Source organism: Orycteropus afer, unplaced genomic scaffold (assembly GCF_000298275.1).
Source record: "Orycteropus afer afer isolate SDZICR_OR568_19922 unplaced genomic scaffold, OryAfe1.0 scaffold00082, whole genome shotgun sequence".
Lineage (NCBI taxonomy): Eukaryota > Metazoa > Chordata > Mammalia > Tubulidentata > Orycteropodidae > Orycteropus > Orycteropus afer.
In genome coordinates, this window is record NW_006921669.1 from 6,786,011 (window position 1) to 6,805,563 (window position 19,553).

Sequence of the window (19,553 nt, forward strand, 5' to 3'; positions counted from 1 at the left end):
CTGAGTCACAGAAGGGAGACACAAATGTCACATATTGCATAGTTCTGTTTATATGAAACATCCTGAATAGGTAAATGCGTTCAGGCAGAAAGCTGATTAGTCGGTTGCCAGGGGTTGGAGGAAGTGAGGAATGGGCAGTGACTGTTTCTTGGAGGCAGAGTTGTCTTGGGAGGTGATGAAAATGTTTTAGAACTAGAGAGAGGTGGTGGTTACACAGCATTGTAAATGTACTAAATTCCACTGAATTGTACACTTTAAGATGCTTAATTTTATATGTGAAGATTACCTCAATTTTAAGAAAAATTAAAAATAGCACTGTGGCTGATACTCCAAACTGTCTTAGTTTCCTAAGGCTCCTGTAACAAAAATACCACAAGTGGGTGTCTTTAAAGAAGAAAAAAAATTCTTTTTTCACAGTTTGGAGACTAGAAGTCTAAGTCAGGTCATCTGCTGTGGGGGAGGGTCCTTCCCATCAGGAACTCAGGAGTTCCTCAGCCTTCCTAGGAGTTCCTTCTATCTGTTCTGCTCTCTCTAAGATACTTCCAAGTGATTAGGCTTAGAACCCACCCTACTCCAGGACCTCATTAACATAAACCAAAACCTGTTTCCAAGCAGGGTCATATTTGCAGGTACAGGGATTAAGACTTGCAACAGTTCTTTTGTGGGGACACAATTCAACCTATAGTAAATGTGGTCTTAGTAATTCGTTATATTTAACGTAAAGAAAACAAGCTCTTTATGTCTGTTACTCATGTATTTACATATTGAGATGTATCTCAAACCACATTTTGTTGTTCTGTGCCGTCGAGTCATCTCTGACTCATAGCAACTGCTCCTTGGGTTTCCAAAGCAGTATCTCTACAGAAGTAGATTGCCCCATCTTCCTTCCGAGGAGTGGCTGGTGGGTTTGAACTGCCAACCTTCTGGTTAGCAGTCAAGTGCCTTAGACACTAGCCACCACATACCAAAAACAAAACAAAAACCCACTGTCATTGCGTCAATTCCAACTCATAGCAACCTCTTATGTAAGACAAAGGAGAACTGCCTTATTGGGTTTCAAAGACTAAATCTTTATGAAAGCAGACTGCCTCATCTTTCTCCTGAGGAGTGACTGGTAGGTTCACACTGCTGACCTTTGAGTTAGCAGTCAAATGCTTCAACCACTACACCACCACAGCTCCTTTTCTGGTACCACATCCTGGAATCTAAAGGAGCAGAGTGTTTCTGACCTAAACCTTCAAGCCATCTTCGTCTTTTAGCTTCAATTCAAACTAAGAATAGAATCAGGAGCAGGAAAAGATTATCAAGAAAAGGAAGGTAACTACAGAGGCCAGAAATTCTAGTATCATCTTGTATTCACATATGATGATTGAGGTTTCTGTGACTTTATCTGCCCCTTGTTTCCATTCCAGCACAGTGAGTGAAGTGCTCTATTAGGCTCTGAACATGGGACAAGCCAAGTGAATATAGATTGTGTGCTCCCTCTCTCCCTCTCGCTCCTGCCTCCTCTCTCTCCCTCTCTCTCTCCCTCTCTCCCTCTCTCTCTCTCCCTCTCTCTCTCTCCCTCTCTCTCTCCCTCTTTCTCTCTCCCTCCCTCTCCTCCTCCCTCTGTGTGTGTGTGTGTGTGTGTGTGTTTCAGTGGTTTGAATATCACCACCTGATTGATTACCTGTTTTTCACAATGGTCTTAAGTGATATTAAATCTCCCACCTCACCAGACTCATTTGTTAGGAACAACAAATTCACTTGCCATGGTGAATAAAGCAGAGCAAGGGGTCAGTGGGCCAGGTATATTGCACTTTATCAAAATATGAGCATTAGTACCACATTTTTATAAAAACAATAAAAATATATACTGGAGTCAAAAGGTTTGTATAAGGGGTGCGATCCTTCTAGTACTTTTTTTTTTTTTACTGTTTATCTTATATGCAATGAACAAAAAGTTTGCCAGTTGACTGAAATCACAGTCTTTGACTGCAGAGTGATTAAGATTCTTACATGGGAGTGATGGTGTTCAGGACACACAGAGGCTGTCCCAGTCTTCCCCCAAGGTCTTTCATGGGCACTGATGTTTTAAATGTGCATTAAAGCATTAGACTACCTTGTTGCCTGCTTTGGAAAGCATTTTGGACAGGCTCTTTCAATTCAGTGTTTTTATGCTGCAAAGGTCACTGACCTAAGAGTCAGAAGAGTTTAGGCCCTGCTTGCAGCTCAGTCAGTAATTAGCAATGTAACCTGGGTGATCTCCATCCCTGGCTCCCTGCATCCCAGTTTATTTAACTGTGCAATGCTTTTAAGCTCCATGTTTGTTCTAAAAATCTGTGATTTTATTATAAATTTTAAAAAGACTTGACCGTATTTTCACATTCAATGGTTCTGGTGAAGAAAAGTAGTCCAGACCACCTCCAGAGTCAGGCACTGCCTCTTAAAATGCTGCATATCTTAAGAGGACTAAGGAGTGGCCCCATCTTTAAAGTAGTTTACAGTCTAATAGGGAAGAAAGAACTTCTAATCAAGGAGTCACACACTCAGATGCCTATAGAAGGCACGCAGGGAACATACTCAGTGAAGGAGGCCAGATGGAGGTGGCAAACCAGATAGGACATGGCCCTTGTAAAGAAAGTGCCAGCCAGTGTTTACCAAGTGGGAGTGGGCACTCAGTGTTGCCGGATATTCTAAATTTCAAAAGAAGCAAAAAAATCTAGCTTTTTCTATGAAATCTCCTGTTTAAAAATAGATAAATAAATGTTGCCAACCAGTTCAAAAATGTTTAATATAGTGTTCTATAAAAGCCAACCATGTCTGCTAGCCATGCGACTCCCAAAGTGTGCCCAGGAGTGATTTCTGAATAAGCAGATACTAGAATGAGATACATGCAGTGGTGTAAATGTGTGCAGTGCAGAGTGTAGAGAGTGATTAACCTGCCCATACTGGTTTCTAGAAAGGCTTTCTAATTAATTACCTTCTAGTCACTTGTCAATAGTTCGTAGCACTTTTTTGGAGGGTGGTGTTTTAGAGTGAGTAATACAGTCAACATGGCCGTCTGATGACTCTGAACACACCCCCTAGTCTGTTAAGTAAGTACACGTTTCGTAAATTCCACAACTGGGTCTTTGGAATGTGTTTTGACAATGTTTGCCCATTCAGATTGTCTGCTGCTTCATCTCCTGGCTTTGAGATCCTTTATTGAGTTGTAGAAAAGGGATATCCTTCCTGCTGCTCTGGTCTTATTACACAGAACAGAACAGATTCATTCTCGTCTTTGAATGGAGCTGTAATTAACATGATTCCTTTTGTTTAACAACCTCGATTTACATAGTACCTGCACATTCCAAAGCATCATTACTGGTAGCACAGCTTCATTGACTGATGTCTGAGGGCTCTGGGAATAGTGTTTGTTAATTATCTGCAGCAAACCAGGTAACTAAGGGGAGGTTCTGCTACTATGACTTCAATGAAAGTGGCAGTGATGATTTTTTTAATTGCTTAATGATAGATTTGATCATCTTAAAGCAAAATAGAATACACACTCCACTGCTCAGGAGGTCATGTTATATTCTGATTGTTCTGAAAAATCCTAGGTCCTGCACGCTCTTTGGCTGGCTTTCTCCTAAGAAAGTATAAGTTTAACTTCAGTTCGTGTGAATGTATAATTTTCCGTAATAATGCCGTCGTCAAAGTGCTTGTAAATATTTTATTATATGTAATAAATGCGAATGTCCTGAAGGGCCAAACAGACCACTGTTTAAAGCTGTCCATTGTTGGATACTTCAGCAAACTGGAGAGTATATGGCCTATCTGAAAGCATTTAGGTTCTGTTTAGTTGTTTTTTTGGTTTTGTCCTTGTTTTTTGTCTTGTTGTTTGTTTTTAACACTGTCCTGTGTTGGAATGTATTTTGACAGTTTTTGCCCATTCAGGGTGTCTGCTACTTCATCTCAGGCCAGGGGATGAGAATGTCTGTGAGTCTAATTCGGCCTTTGGGTTCTGATTTGCTTAAATATTCTAGAAGGAAAAGCACCATTAAGCTTTTGGAGTCATTGAGTTCTAGTATTTTACAGCCCAAGGAGCACGAGAGGTCATCCAGTCCAGGCCTGAAGAAGGGAAGTGTTTTGCCTGGATAAATCCCAAGTGAATATTCATTTCTTATACATGTGTCTTAAAGACAAGGAGAACTTTGCAAATCATTGTAGAGCTAGTTCTGTGTCTGCACTCTCAATATGCAACCACAAGCCACTTGTGGCTATTGATCACTGAAACGTGTCTAGTGCTACCGAGGAACTGAATTTTTATTTTGTTTTAATCAATTTAAATTTAAATAGCCCCATATGGCTAATGAGTACTGTATTGGACAGAGAAGCTCTAGGGATTACAGTCCTGGCGTAGTGCCTAAGGCATGTGACTGCTAACCACATTCAGAGTGTGGTTCAAACTCGCCAGCCACTATGCCGAAGGAAGACTGGGCAATCTACTTCCGTCGAGATACTGCCTTGGAGACCCAAGAAGGGATCACTGTGAGTCAGGATTGACCCGACAGCAGTGAGTTTTTTTAGTTTTTACCTTGACTAAATGGTATGCTCTTGCCTGCTAACCAGACGGCTGGCGGTTCAAACCCACCAGCCACTCCTCAGGAGGAAGGTTGGGCAATCCTACTTCCGTAGTGATACTGCCTCGGAAACCCAAGGAGGGGTCGCTATGAGTCGGGTTTGACTCGACGACACATAACAACAACAAATGGTATGCTACTTCACATATAGGGCCCCTGGGTGGCGCCAGTGGTTAAACACTTGACTATTATTAGCCAAAAGGTTGGCATTTTGAACCCACCCGCAGGCACCTGGGAAGACAGGCTTGTGATCTGGTTCCTAAAGGCCACAGCCTCCGAAAGCCTGGGGAGTAGTTTCACTCTGCACCCATGGGGCTGCCATGGGCCATACTCAGTGGTAACTAACAACAGACCAGACTCAACATATAACTTGAGAGCCATTCCAGACTCTGTGTACCTCCCCTCTGTCCTTTGTGCTATGCTTGTCATACTTGCTTTTATATATGCTGTTACCATGTTGCTTTAACCAGTCAGTTGTTTTTATGGAGTGTAAGAAAAGAGAAAATGAAATTGTTACCTGTATTTACTCAGAGATTTACCATTTCTGATGCTTATTATTCATTTTTGTAGATCTACCTTTCTGTCTATTACCCTGAAGAATTTCTTTTAACCTATTTTGTAGCTTCAATTGACTGGCTACTAATTCTCTCAGCTCTTATTTACCTAAAAACGTCTTTCTTTTGTCTTTATTTTGGAAGCACATTCTCACTGGATGTGGAATTCTAGGTTCATCCTGTCAGTTCCTGGTGAGAAGTCACCATCATTCTTATCATTGTTCACCTGTGTGTCTGTTTTTTCCTTTGGCTGCTTTTAAGTGTTTTAAATGTATCCTTAGTTTTCATAAATTTGATTCTGATCTGACCAAGTGTGGTCGTCCTTACATTTATCTCGCTCAGAGTGTGTTGAGCTTCTTTGGTAGGTGGGTTCATATTTTCTTTGAGCACATTTGGAAATGTTTTTTGACTATTTCTTCAGTTACTTTTTCCATCCCATTCTTTGTCTTAGGAATCTGTTTTCTGGGAACAAGTACATGAATGTAAAGCTATTGATTATTATCTGATAGATTATTGATGCTCTGTTCATTTGATTTTTTTCCAAACTTTCCCCTCACCTTTTGTTTGAATAATCTTTATTAGCCTGTCTTCGAGTTCAGTACTCTTTTCTTTCACAGTGAAGGATCTTGTTCTATCCAATGAATTGATGGCAGATACTGTATTTTTCCATTCTAGATTTCTCATTCTCCTTCTTAGAGTTTCCATTTCTTTCCTGAAATACTCTATCTATCCTTGGAAACCCAAGGAAGGGGTCACTATGAGTCAGGTCCGACTCGACAGCACATAACAATAACAACAACAATTCACACATTATGTTCATGTTTTCCTATAAAGTTTTGAACAGTAATATTAGTTTTTTTTAAATCTTTACTTACTCCAACAAATGACCTAACCAATTTCCATTGACTGTTTTTTTTTTTTTTTTTTCCCTTGATTCTGGGGATGTCTTGTCATTATTATAATATTCTCAACAATGGATTAAAAAGAACAATGAGATCTAAAATACACCATTTGGGTTGTTTTCCTTGGAAGCTGTTTCTTTTGTTGGGTATTTAGGATAAGGGGCTGATCAGATTCCTCAAGAAGTTAATTTGACCTGCTGTTGGGCTACATCACTAATTAGATCGAATTCACCTGTGATTAGCTCCCTTCCATCAGAGTCATTGCTCCTTTTTTGTTCTTTTTATTTTGTTTTATTTTTATTATGTTTTCCATGTTCCCCCCTCTCCCCTCCTACCCCTCATAACCAACAAAGAAAGTTTTTTTCCATATATAAACCTTTCCTTGACTTTTTAAAGTAATGAACTAATACGGTATTTATCCTTCTGTGATTGACTTACTTCACTTAGCATAATGCTGTCCAAGTTCATGTGGTGTTTTGCAGATTTTACATTATTCTTTAGTGTTGCATAGTATTCCATTGTGTGTGTGTACCATAGTTTGCTTATCTGTTTTTCTGTTGATGAACACCTAAGTTGTTTCCATCTTTTGGCTATTGAAAATAGTGCTGCAATGAACATGGGTGTGCATATATCTGTTCTTGTTCTGGCTCTCACTTCTTTAGGATATATACCTAATTATGGGATACCTGGATCAAATGGTATTTCTAATTCCAACTTTTTAAGGAATCACCATACTGCTTTCCACAGTGGTTCTATCATTTGACATTCCCACCAGCAGTGTATGAGAATCCCAATCTCCACATCCTCACCAGCGTTTGTTATTTTCTGTCTTGTTGAACTTGGTACTAGAGCTGAGGCAAGATGGTATCTTGTTGTTTTGATTTACATCTCCCTAATGGCTAATGATCATGAACGTTTCTTCATGTGTTTGTTGGCCACCTGAATATCCTTTTTGGTGAAGTGTTTATTTATGTCTTCTGCCCATTTTTGGATTGAATTGTTTGTCTTTTTGTTGTTGAGCTGTTGGAGTTTTCTATAAATTTTAGAGATAAGTCCCCTGTCACATATGTTGTTGCTGAATATTTTTACCCAATCTGTAGGTTCTCTTTTGACTCTTTTGGAGAAGTCTTTTGAAGCACATAAAAATTTAATTTTTAAAAGGTCCCATTCATCTACTTTATCTTCGGCTGTTTGTGCATTTTGGGTTATGCTTGACAGTCTATTTGTGCCATAAATTAGGGCCCCTAAATTTGTGCCTAGTTTTCCCTTGAGGAACTTATAGTTTTAGATTTTACATTTAAGTCTTTGATCCATCTGGAGTTAGTTTTTGTGTATGATGTGAGGTACGGATCTTGTTTCATTTTTCTGCAAATGGATATACAGTTTTGCCAGCATCATCTGTTAAAGAGACCATCTCTTCCCCATGTAATTGATTTCAGCCCTTTGTCAAAAACCAGCTGACCATAGGTCAATGGATCTATTTCTGGGTTCTCAACTCTATCCATTGGTCTATGTGTCTTTCATTGTACCAATACCAGGCTGTTTCGACTACTGTGGCTGTATAGTAGGTTTGAGATCCAGGAGTGTGAGACCTCCTACTTTATTCTTCTTCAATAATGCTTTGCTTATCCAAGGGGTCTTTCTTTTCCCTATAAAATTAGTGATTGGTTTTTTCCATATTCTGAAAGAATGTTGCTGGGATCTGGATTGGGATTGCATTGAATTTAGTTTTTTAAAGAAGACTCAACTGACTGTCTTTATTTTTTTAAATGATTTGTTAAAATCTACATCCTTAACAAAGTTTGCCAAAAGAAAGTCAAAATTGTGCTGAGGAATAATCAGCATGTTCTGATGAGTGCACAAATCACTGTTTGTAGCATCAAGGCTAAAATTTTGTTTTCATATTTTGAATGTAATGAATAGGTCATTTTCTGGTGAATTAGATTGGCAGCCCCTGCTCTTTCAGCTTACATGTATGAGCTTTTGTAGTTTACCTTCTTATAGAAAATGTTTTAAGGCACTTGACTGCTAACCAGAAGGCTGGCAGTTCAAACCCACCAGTTACTCCTCAAAAGGAAGGCTGGGCAATCTACTTCTGTAGTGATACCACCTTGGAAACCCAAGGAGGGGTCGCTATGCGTCAGGTCCAACTTGAAGGCACATAACAGCAACAAATCTCAAAAATGTAGGTCCAACACTTATTTAAAAAGAGGTTCATTCATGTTGCTCTTATGATGGACTTCAGTTAATTGCCCATGTCTCCTTATGAAGTGAGAGAAATGGTGCTTTCAGTGATACTGCTTCTTGTCTTTTGGAATGCGAGGCCAGACCTTCAGCAAGTATCTTGCTAGATTTGTAATTCCTTGATTCCTTCTCAGTTCCTTATAGGGCGGGAAAGTGTTGAATGCCTATTTTATAGACCCTCAAAATACTGAAAATGGAGAAGAAATGTTAGGGAAAACCCCTTTTGCAAGTTTAGCCCTTACGAAAAGGGCTCTGGGTCGAAGATATGATGGATTCTGGGTAGTTGTGAAAACAAAAGCTCATTTTATAAGCACCGGTGCTGTACTCTCAAGACGATTCCCAGGGACCCTGTGGAAAGGAGAGAAACAGTGCAGGAAGGAACTCTTCCTCTCAGGAATCCATTTATTATGCTCCTGCTGACATGAAGAATTCCAGCATACAGCATCAATCCTGAGTTTCTTTTATCGTTCCCATTGTTTCTTAATCTCAAGAAGATCCTCTCGGTCAACAAGTGCAGTTTTTATGAAATTTATGACTTGTCAAACTATGTCAGTAGAAGCAGTATTTTCTTTCTCTTTCTAGAGACATTATGTAAGTTTCAAGAACTAGCCATTGTAGACTCAGTGGACCGCCTTTGCCACTGGTTTAGCGCACACACTCTCTCTATTAGTGCTTTGGGTTCTTGCTGCCATCTTCAGGTAAATTACTCAAGAGAAATAACCCTAATAATGGTACCAACTTTTAATGCAATAGTTCATAATTGTCTATTATTAGGACCAAGTATATATTGTATGCTGTTTTTTAAAAATCTCTACTTTGTTGTTTTGTTTTGGTTTGATTGGAGGGAGAGGGAACACATAATGAAAAAACCATACATAATTTTCTTTGCATTAGTTTTTTTGTCTTGTTTCATTCTATAAGGGTTAGCATTTCTAATATATTTGGCCTGGAACTTTCTTTTTTGGGGTATTAAAATTGAAAGGCAGCAAGTTAGCATTGAAATAAGAATTCTGTTTCCAAGAAATGTATGGTATTTTGGGTTTAAGACTAGGATGTGTGCTCTCTTGCCAGTATTTCTTCTTTTGCCACATGGGGTTAGTCATTTGGAGGCTGAGATATTCCCTAGGAGGCAGAGAGATTCAAGGAGGGGGTTATGACCCTTGAAAAGACCCAAGCTCTTTACCTATTGCTCATGATGTCTTCTGTATCAGATGATAGATCCTTTCAGAGCAGAGGTTCCCCCGCCCCAGGGTAAACCAGTGTCATGGATCTGTTACCACTTTCCAGTGTGTTTTGAGAATTTAATAGGTCAGCAAACTGTTCACGTCTCCATTTGCACTCTAAATCAGTTCTTCCTTGCTTGTTCCTTTCACAAATACTTGTTGGGAATATTATGCTGGTGACAAATTCAAGCTACTTCCTGTTCTTTTCAGATAGATGTATTTTTGACAATTGGATATTACAGTACTTCCAATTATGATGAGAGAAAATGTCATCTAAATATTATTTTTGCTGATATAATTACAGTAATGATGGTATTTATGTATATTAGAGTTTTCACTTAAAAAATGACCTAGAATTACTACATTATGAAATGATTATTAACGGAATTTAGTGTGCACTAATAGTGTGACAAAACCAAGCATGGTAGTTGTTATGCAAAAAAGGGGAAAATGTTAAACTTGGATTATTTCCTCCTGTATTCACAGTATCATCTTCCACTCTTATGCGCTTTCACTGGGAGCCACATGTTGTTGTTGTTGTTATGTGCCATCGAGTCGGACCCGACTCCTAGTGACCCCTCCTTGGGTTTCTGAGGTGGTATCACTAGCTTATCCAATATTATCTCAATGGAATATTGTATGGAGTGAATAATAAATGCTAAAGTAAATGTAAGAGAAGGTATTATACTGGGAAACACGTTTCAGAGTTTGTATAGGTATCAAAAAATGTATTTATTTTAGTGTATTTCAGCATTGTTTATGATTTGGATTTTTCTATCATAAAAGGAATATTCAGTACACTTTCGGATGTGCTGTGAGATGAAAATTCTACTGTAACATTTGCTCTTTACCTGCTAACACTTCACTAATGGCAGGGAAGTTCTTTCTGTGCAAGGACCTGCTCTTGTTTACTGCCATATGCCCAGCATTTATACCTGACACAGTAGCAACTCAGTAATTATTTTTTGAATGCATTGATTCTTGTGTACCAAAAAATGGTATGCATTTGTATGGTACAGCTTTCAAAACCTTTTTACTTAGGCTATCTCATTGAAAGCCTAAGGGAGACTAGCATGCAAGCCAGTGGCAGTTTGGAACAGCTGAGGGAGTCTAGCAAGCGAGCCAGTGGTGGTTTGGAACAGCTAAGGGAGACCAGGAAGCAAGTGGAACAGTTTGGAACAGCTAAGGGAGACCAGGAAGCAAGTGGAGCAGTCTGGAACAACTAAGGGATATGAACTTGTCTGTCAGTTTGTCATACTTGTCATACTGTGGTGACTTGCATGTTGCTGTGAGGGGAGGCTATCCCACTAGTGTTTCAAATGCCAGCAGGGATACCCAGGGTGGACAGGTGCCAGCAGAGCTTCCAGACTCAGAAGAAGGAAGAGGCCATCCACTTCTCAAACAATTGTCCAGTGAAAACCTTATGAATAGCCATGAAACATTGTCTGATATATTACTAGAAAACTTTGTGAATAGCCCCGAAACATTATCCAATATAGTGCCAGAAGATGAGGCCCTCAGGTCGGAGCGCACTCAAGATATGACTGAGGAAGAGCTGTCTCCTCACAGTAAAGCTGACCTTAATGATGTGGATAGAGTAAAGCTTTTGGGACCTCTGTTTGCTGATGTGGCATGACTCAAAATGAGAAGAAACAGCTGCAAACATCCATTAATAATTGGAACATGGAATGTACAAAGTATGAATTTAGGAAAATTGGAATTTGTCAAAAATGAAATGGAATTCATAAAGATTGATATCCTAGGCATTAATGACCTGAAATGGACTAGTTTTGGACATTTTGAATCAGACAACCATATGGTCTGCTGTGCTGGGAATGACAAGTTGAAGAGGAATGGTGTGGCATTCATCATGACAAAGAATGTTTCAAGATCTATCCTGAAGTACAATGCTGTCAGTAATGGGATAATATCCATAGGCCTACAAGGAAGACCAGTTAATACTACTACTATTCAAATTTACTCACCAACCACCAAAGCCAAAGATGAGGAAATTGAAGATTTCTACCAAACTTCTGCAGTCTGCAATTGACCGAACTGCAATCAAGATGTGTTGATTATCACTGGTGATTAGAATGCAAAAATTGGAAACAAAGAAGAATCACCAGTAATTGGAAAATATGGCCTTGGTAATAGAAATGTTGCTGGAGATCGCATACAGAATTTTGCAAGATCGATGACTTATTCATTGCAAATACCTTTTTTCAACAACACAAATGGTGGTTATACACATGGACTTCACCAGATGGACTACACAGGAATCAGATTGACTACATCTGTGGCAAGAGGTGAGAAGCTCAGTGTCATCAGCCAAAATAAGGCCTGGAGCTGACTGTGGAGCAGACCATCAACTGCTCATATGCAAGTTCAACTTGAAGTTGAAGACAGTTAAAACAAGTCCACAAGAGCCAACGTATGACCTTGATTATATGCCTTCTGAATTTAGAAACCATCTAAAGAATAGATTTGATCCATTGAACACCAGTGACTGAAAACCAGAGGAATTATGGGATGACATCAAGAATATCATCCATGAAGAAAATAAAAAGATCATTAAAAAAAAACAGGAAAGGAAGAAAAGACCAAAATGGATATTAGAAGAGACTCTGAAACTTGCCCTTGACTGGAGAGTAGCTAAAGCAAATGGAAGAAATGACAAGATAAAAGAGCTAAGCAGAAAATTTCAAAGAGCAGCTCAAAAAGACAAAGTCAGTTATTATAATGAAACTTGCAGAGACCTGGAGCTAGAATACCAAAAGGGAAGAACACACTCGGCATTTCTCAAGCTGAAAGAACTGAAGAAAAAATTTAAGCCTCAAGTAGCAATATTGAAAGATTCTATGGCCAATATATTGAATGATGCAAGAAACATCAAAAGAAGATGGAAGCAATAGTTTTAGTACAGTTACTGTACCAAAAAGAATTGGTAGATGTTCATCCATTTCAGGAGGTGGCATATGATAAAGAACCAATGGTATTGAAGGAGGAAGTCAAAGCTCCGCTGAAGGAATTGGCAAAAAACAAGCTTCCAGGTATTGACACAATACCTTACTGAGATGTTTCAACAAATGGATGCCTACTGGAGGCACCCACTCAGCTTTGCCAAGAGATTTGGAAGACAGCTACCTGGGCAAGTGACTGGAAGAGATCCATATTTGTACCCATTCCAAAGAAAGATGATCCCACACAGTGTGAAAATTATCAAACAGTATCATTAACATCACATGCAAGTAAAGTTTTACTGAAGATAATTCAAAAATGGTTGCAGCAGTATATTGACAGAGAACTTCCAGAAATGCAAGCTAGATTCAGAAGAGGACATGGAACGAGGGATATCATTGCTGATGTCAGATGGATCTTGGCTGAAAAGCAAAGAATACCAGAAAGATGTTTACTTGTGTTTTATTGACTATGCAAAAGCATTTGATTGTGTGGATCATGACAAATTATGGATAACATTGAGAAGAATGGAAATTCCAGAACACTTAATCGTGCTCATGAGGAGCCTGTACATAGACCAGGAGTCTGTTGTTAAAACAGAACAAGGAGATACTGCATGGTTTAAAATCAGGAAGGGAATGTGTCAGGGTTGTGTCTTTTCACCATACTCATTCAATCTGTATGCTGAGCAAATAATCTGAGAAGCTGGATTATATGAAGAACAACATGGCATCAGGATTGGAGGAAGAAGCATTAACAACCTGCGATATGCATATGACACAACTTTGCTTGCTGAAAGTGAGGATGACTTGAGCACTTACTGATGAAGACTGAAGACTGCAGTCTGCAGTATGGATTACAACTTAATATAAAGAAAACAAAAATCTTCATAGCAGCATCCAATAAGCAGCATCACAATAAATGGGAAAAGACTGAAGTTGTCAAAGACTTCATATTACTTGGTTCTACAACTGACACCAGCAGAAGCAGCAGTCAAGACATCAGACAACGTATTGCATTGGGCAAATCAGCTGCAAAAGATCTCTTTCAAGTGCTGACGAGCAAAGATGTTTCCTTGAAGACCAAGATGTGCCTAACCCAAGCCATGGTATTTTCAATCACCTCACATGCATGTGAAAGCTAGACAGTGAATAAGGAAGACCAAAGAAGAGTTGATGCTTTTGAGTTGTGGTGCTGGCAAAGAATGCTAAGAGTACCATTGACTGCTAACAGGATTAACAGATCTGTCCTGGAAGAAGTGCAGCTTGAATGCTCCTTGGAAGCAAGAATGACCAGACTTCATCTCACCTACTTTGGTCATGAAAGGGACTATTCCCTGCAGAAGGATATCATGCTTGGTAAAGTGGGGTGCCAACAAAAAAGGGGAAGGCCCTCAACAAGATGGATTGACACAGTGGCTACAACAATGGGCTCAAGTATGGCAGGGATCGTGAGGCTGGCACGGGACCGGGAGTGTTTCGTTCTGTTGTGCGTGGGGTCACTATGAGTCAGATGACTCAGCGGCACCTCACAACAACAAGAGCATCTTAGTGATGACAACAGTTTTATGAGGAAGGTAGGACTGATATTTTATCCTGTTTTTCAGATGCAGAAAATTGCAGTTCAAGACAGACGTAGATTATGAGGGGATTGAGGTTATAAATAATTGTTCACTCATCATTTTAAATCGATTATCATCATTCCACAAATGCTTATTATTGTTGCTATAGGCCAGTCCCTGTGCTAAACATTTTAGTGGAGCTGTCTTATTTAACCATTAAAAAAAAAAAAAAAAATCACTGCCATCGAGTCTGATCCAACTCACAGTGACCCCTCATTGAGTTTCTGAGGCGGTATCACTACAGACGTAGATTGCCCAGTCTTCCTTCCAAGGAGTGGCTGGTGGGTTTGAACCACCAGCCTTCTGATTAGCAGTCATATGCCTGGGGCACTACGCCACCAGAGCTCATAGCATTTTAAAAATAAAGAAACTGAGACACCACAGAGTGAAGAAACTTCTACAAAGCCACATGGCTAGTAAATGCTGCAACTGGGATTCAGGCTCAGGCGTGAGTTCAGAGCCTAAGCTTTCAGTATGATGTAAGCACTTCTCTGCAGTTTATAAGATGTCCCTTTGAAAACTCAGCATTGTGCATGTGAGCCAAATAACCAGAACAGTAAATTTTTAATGGCTTAATTATATTCTTTGCTCTTATAATAGATGCTTGTTGAATTTTTCAATAAGTTTATAAGCCAGAGAGAATTGTTAGGGATTATGGATAAAGATACAATGTAAGATGGGGGATAAAGATATAGAATAAGGTCCAGAGTGCCAAGACTGCAAGAGAGGCAGATTGGTATTCTCCTATTGTAGAATAAAGCCCCTCTCAGGTGATAGAGAATGAGTCTGAAAAAATTTCTCCCAGGTAGCTGAATAGTTGTCAGGTTGGAATACACCTACTGTTTTGTAAAAGGGCCTGTAGTCAGAGGAAAGCCTGAGCAATGCCAACCAAATGAGATCACACCATGGCAGGGGAATCCTCACTGGAACTCACTCAGCAGGATGACTTTTTAATCCTAGTATAGGAGCTCTGGTGGCATAGTGGGTAAGACATTTGGCTGCTAACCAGAAGGTCAGCAGTTCAAACCCACCAGGTGCTTAGCAGGAAGAAAATGAGATAATCTACTTCCACAGAGATTTACAGCCTTAGAAACCCAGTAGGGGTTGCTGTGAGTTGGAATCTACTTGATAGCAGTGTGAGGACTTTTGTTTGTTTGTTTTTCAATAAGTGTCTGGAGGCGTCCCTGGGGGGCACAAATGGCTAAGCACTCAACTTGTGGGTGCCGTGGAGTCAGTTCCATTGCATAGTGGCCCCATGTGACAGAGTGGAACTGCCCCACAGGGTTTTCTCGGCTGTAATCTTTACAGGAGCAGACCACCAGGTCCCTCACAGAGCTGCTGGGTGACTTTGAACTGCCGGCCTTTGGGTTAGCAGCCACGTGCTTAACCATTGCATTGCCAGGGCTCCTTGGCACTTGACTACCAGCCGAAACATTGGCAGTTCACACCCACCCAGCGGTGCCTCAGGAGCCAAGCCTGCAATCTGCTTTTGAAAAGTCACAGTCTTAAAGCCTGAGCAGCACAGTTCTACTCTGCGGCGCGTGGGATCTCAACGGCAACCAACAACACTATCAGTGTTTCGAAATTCTGGGGTGAAAATGCTGTTTCCAGCTTGAGCTTTCCTCGCCTGTTTGTTAGGGAGTGTAGCTCACCCTGACTCAAGCATCCCAGTTGCCGATAGCATGCGCCACAAGCACTAGCCTTTAGAGAATAACAGTCTGGAGACAGTTCCACTACTAATAAAGTCCAGTAGTTGAGAAGTTTACCTGTGCAGGGTGAATACATTAAAATCGATATTTTTCTAAATGGAGATTGACTTCCATATGCAAAACTGTACCACAATGAAGTAAAGATGGTAGGGTTATCAATATTATTTATAATCTGTAAAAAACAAAGGCTAAGAAGCTCCATGATGATAAACCATAGAAGTATCATTGGACACAAGCTCTCCTGCATCTTTGCTGATAATTTTCTGGGGGTGGCTTTGTGCAAATCGTATCACCTCTTTATCCAAATCTTTATTGCCAGGATGGTCATATCCTATAGGCCAAATTATAAATCACCCCCTAGTCATATTTAGGGAGCTCTGGTAGCATAGTGGCTAAGACACTTGCCTGCTAACCAGACGGCTGGCGGTTCAAACCCACCAGCCACTCCTCTGAAGGAAGGTTGGGCAATCCTACTTCCGTAGTGATACTGCCTCGGAAACCCAAGGAGGGGTCACTATGAGTCAGGTTTGACTCGATGGCACATAACAACAACAGTCATATTTAAGATATTATCAGGCACAGTAATAGTTGTTTATATTGTTTCAATATATGAATTAAAATGTGTCTCTTGTGTTTAATGTACACATCTTTAACATTAATTCTGCGCCCATTGTTTGTTGATACTTGTGAAGGTTATTCTCACATGCACCAAAGTTGCCTTTGCTTATTCAAATTTGCTTTTCCTTAGAGCAAATTGGCCAGGAGATGCTGGAAAACCTCAGTCATGACAGAGAAAAGATACAGCGAGCACGTGAACGAGTAAGTTGAAAAGTGGTACCTTCTTTTCAAAACGTTAGTAAAAGGCAAGACATAAAGGGTCTTAGGGACATTAACAGATTCCCTGGGTGGTACAATTAACCACTTGTCTACTAATCTAAATGTTGGTGGTTCAAACCTACCCACCCACCCCGTGGCTCCTTGAAAGAAAGACCTGTCTGCTTCTGAAAGTTCCGTTGAAAACCCTGTGTAATGCGGTTCTATTCTGCGCACGTGGAGCTGCTATGAGGCAGAATCCACTCAGTCGCAACTGGTGGTGGTGGTGGTGGTGGGACATGAATATTCACAAGCCAAACGCGTTGCCATCAAGTTGATTCCGACTCATAGTGACCCTGAGGACAGAATAGAACTGTCCAATAGGGCTTCCAAGACTGTAAAGATGTGGAAGCCACATCTTTCTTACATGGAACAGCTGGTTCGAACCACCAGCCTTTCATATAACAGCCAAATGCTTTAACCACTGTGCCACCAGGGCTTCTGAGACATGAATAGTCAGTAACAACTAGGTGGTATAAATATGTGCCAAAATGGGTAGGATAGAAGAGGAATGTAGAGTCTGGGGAGAGAAAAAGAAAGGGAATAAGATGGGGAAAAAAGAACCCCTTTATTCCACCCTGGAATTCCCTCAGATGGATATTTTATTTAGCTTTGTAGCTTCAAAGATTGTGGAGGGAGGTATTTGAGTATGTCAATCTTTTAGAGCAAAAGCTGTGAAAATATTGATGTCTCCTTCCATTCATTTCATTTCTGTTTATATTCTCAGAACTTTGCACATTCATAAATTGGAGATTAACTACCAGATGTATATTAAACTTCATCAGCCTGTGACATGTTTGCTTTTATATCCCATCCAAGTATTCAGTTTAAATGTCCTGGGATTATCTATCACATGTAACTTTCTGAATATAAGAATGTTCGGAGTTTGTGTAGGTGTCAACATATATTTATTTTCATGTATCTAAGCACTTATAGTATTTGTATTTTCTATAATGAAAGAATATTTTGCTCAGCTAGAGCTCTTTAAAAATAATTGGATTGCGTCCAGTTTTGTTTTGTTTTGTTTTGTTTTGACCCTGCTTTTCTCTTCATAGCTTCGGGAAACAGATGCTAACTTGGGGAGGAGTTCCAGGATTCTGACGGGGATGCTACGAAGGTAAGAGCAGGTAGGGACCCGTCTTCCTCTCTTTTACTCTGCGTTGAGCTCGGTTTTCATCTCATGGCAGCTGGGCGTTTTACAGACATGTGAGCTTCTGCACTTGGTACCCTGTGTCAAGAGCCTTTGCAAACGGCACAGCCCTGATGCTAACTCTCGTTTGGACAGGGATGCATACTGAGTAAACCAGATTAGAGAGAAGGTTTGACCTGGGGGGTTACCTCAAGCTATGGGGGAAAAAAATGGGAAAAATTAGGGTTAAACAGGAAGTAGTTTTTCATAGCCTGAGGAAGGCCCCCTGGCAGGAACAAGCTGGTTTTATTTTCTGTTTCCATGGCCTCCTTCCTGGAGGGGGAATGCGGGCCTGCCGTTTCAGGAATACGCTTACTCTCGGGTTTGCTCTCTGAGTCTTTGTTTTTATTTTCTTTTTCAAGAGATGGGGTTTGTAGAACTGTTTCTGTGTTATGCATACTTAAAGGTGATTTTGAAAATTTCTGTGTTTTCTGAATGGAATTCACATGTGCTAGCAAACAAATGTCCGTGTTTTATATGTGTAACCAAACTTTGTGGAAAATATTCTAGAGGGTAAGAGAGAATAAGAAAATGAGTGTAGCTAATAGTCCATAGTCTATTTTTTATTGTTCTGAAAATTGGAGCTATTTTCTGCTTAAGTATATTCAATGTGGAGTTATTTTACATTCTGAATCTACCAAGTAAAAGTATTATCAAGCATGGCCTTCAGATTCGAGCAGTGGGTAAAAAAGTGAATGAGGAATTTTGAGAATGGCTCTAAAACAAAAGACAAACTCAGTGCCATCGAGCGATTCTGACTCATAGTAACCCTATAGGACAGAGTAGAACTGCCCCGTTGGATTTCCAAGGCTGCTCTGGTGGTGTAGTGGATAAGACGTTTGGCTGCTAACCAGAAGGGCAGCGGTTCAAACCCACCAGCACTCCACAGAAGAAGATGGGCGATCTACTTTTGTAAAGATTTACCACTTCAGAAACCCAATGGGAGTTGCTATGAGAATTGACTTGATGACAGTGGCGTTAGTCTTGGTTTGGTAAATCTCTACAGGAGCAGCGCGCCTCGTCTGGTGGGTTCGAACCACTGGCCTTTTGGGTTGCAGCCAACTGCCTTTAACCACCGTCCCACCAGAGCTCCTTGGGAATGGCCTCTGGAATAGCTTAATTGGAATTTTCCTTGTAGTTGGTACAATAGAAAAGTCTTCTCTGATCATGTATCTATAAACGATGATTTGCTGAAAGTGTGAGTTTGCTGTGTTTAAGCGTTTTCCTGCATAAGAACCAATCACGTGTTCAGTCCTTTAGTCTTCAAGGCTAATGTGATTTCTCTGTCAGCCTGGTCAGCCTCAAGTCTCAAGTTGCCAGGACACTCCTCCAGCAAAGAGTGACCTCATCCACATGGCCCCCTCATTTCCTGGACGTGCAGTCCCAGCTCAGAACCGTAAACCACCCAATTCTCTGATTAAGAGTAGTGTATAAATGACCTTAGAAAAACTGAAATCCACAGAGAAGGAAGTGGCAATGGCCAGGAATGCTTCAGTGCCTATAGACAATAAAAAAGGAAAAAAACCCTCTACCGCTTCCCTGGGAGGGCCCCAGCGACGTGAGCTGTAACAAATATTCTGCATATGTCTCCATTTTGTCAAATCTCATTAAAGAGTCCTCCTGCTTTATGTCATTTGAGCTGTCCAGGAATCATTCATCATTTTTAGTGTAAAAAA

At 40.3% G+C, this 19,553-nt stretch overlaps 1 protein-coding gene across 1 annotated transcript in view; it reads left to right on the plus strand.

The window, feature by feature from the left end:
* The window catches only part of VTI1A (vesicle transport through interaction with t-SNAREs 1A), a 440,444-nt gene that overhangs the window by 236,400 nt on the left and 184,491 nt on the right, over positions 1 to 19,553 (plus strand). Inside the window, exons 7-8 of the mRNA XM_042781041.1 lie at positions 16,564 to 16,634; positions 17,744 to 17,805. Coding sequence (XP_042636975.1) covers positions 16,564 to 16,634; positions 17,744 to 17,805 — 133 coding nt within the window. The remainder of the gene's footprint in view (positions 1 to 16,563; positions 16,635 to 17,743; positions 17,806 to 19,553) is intronic.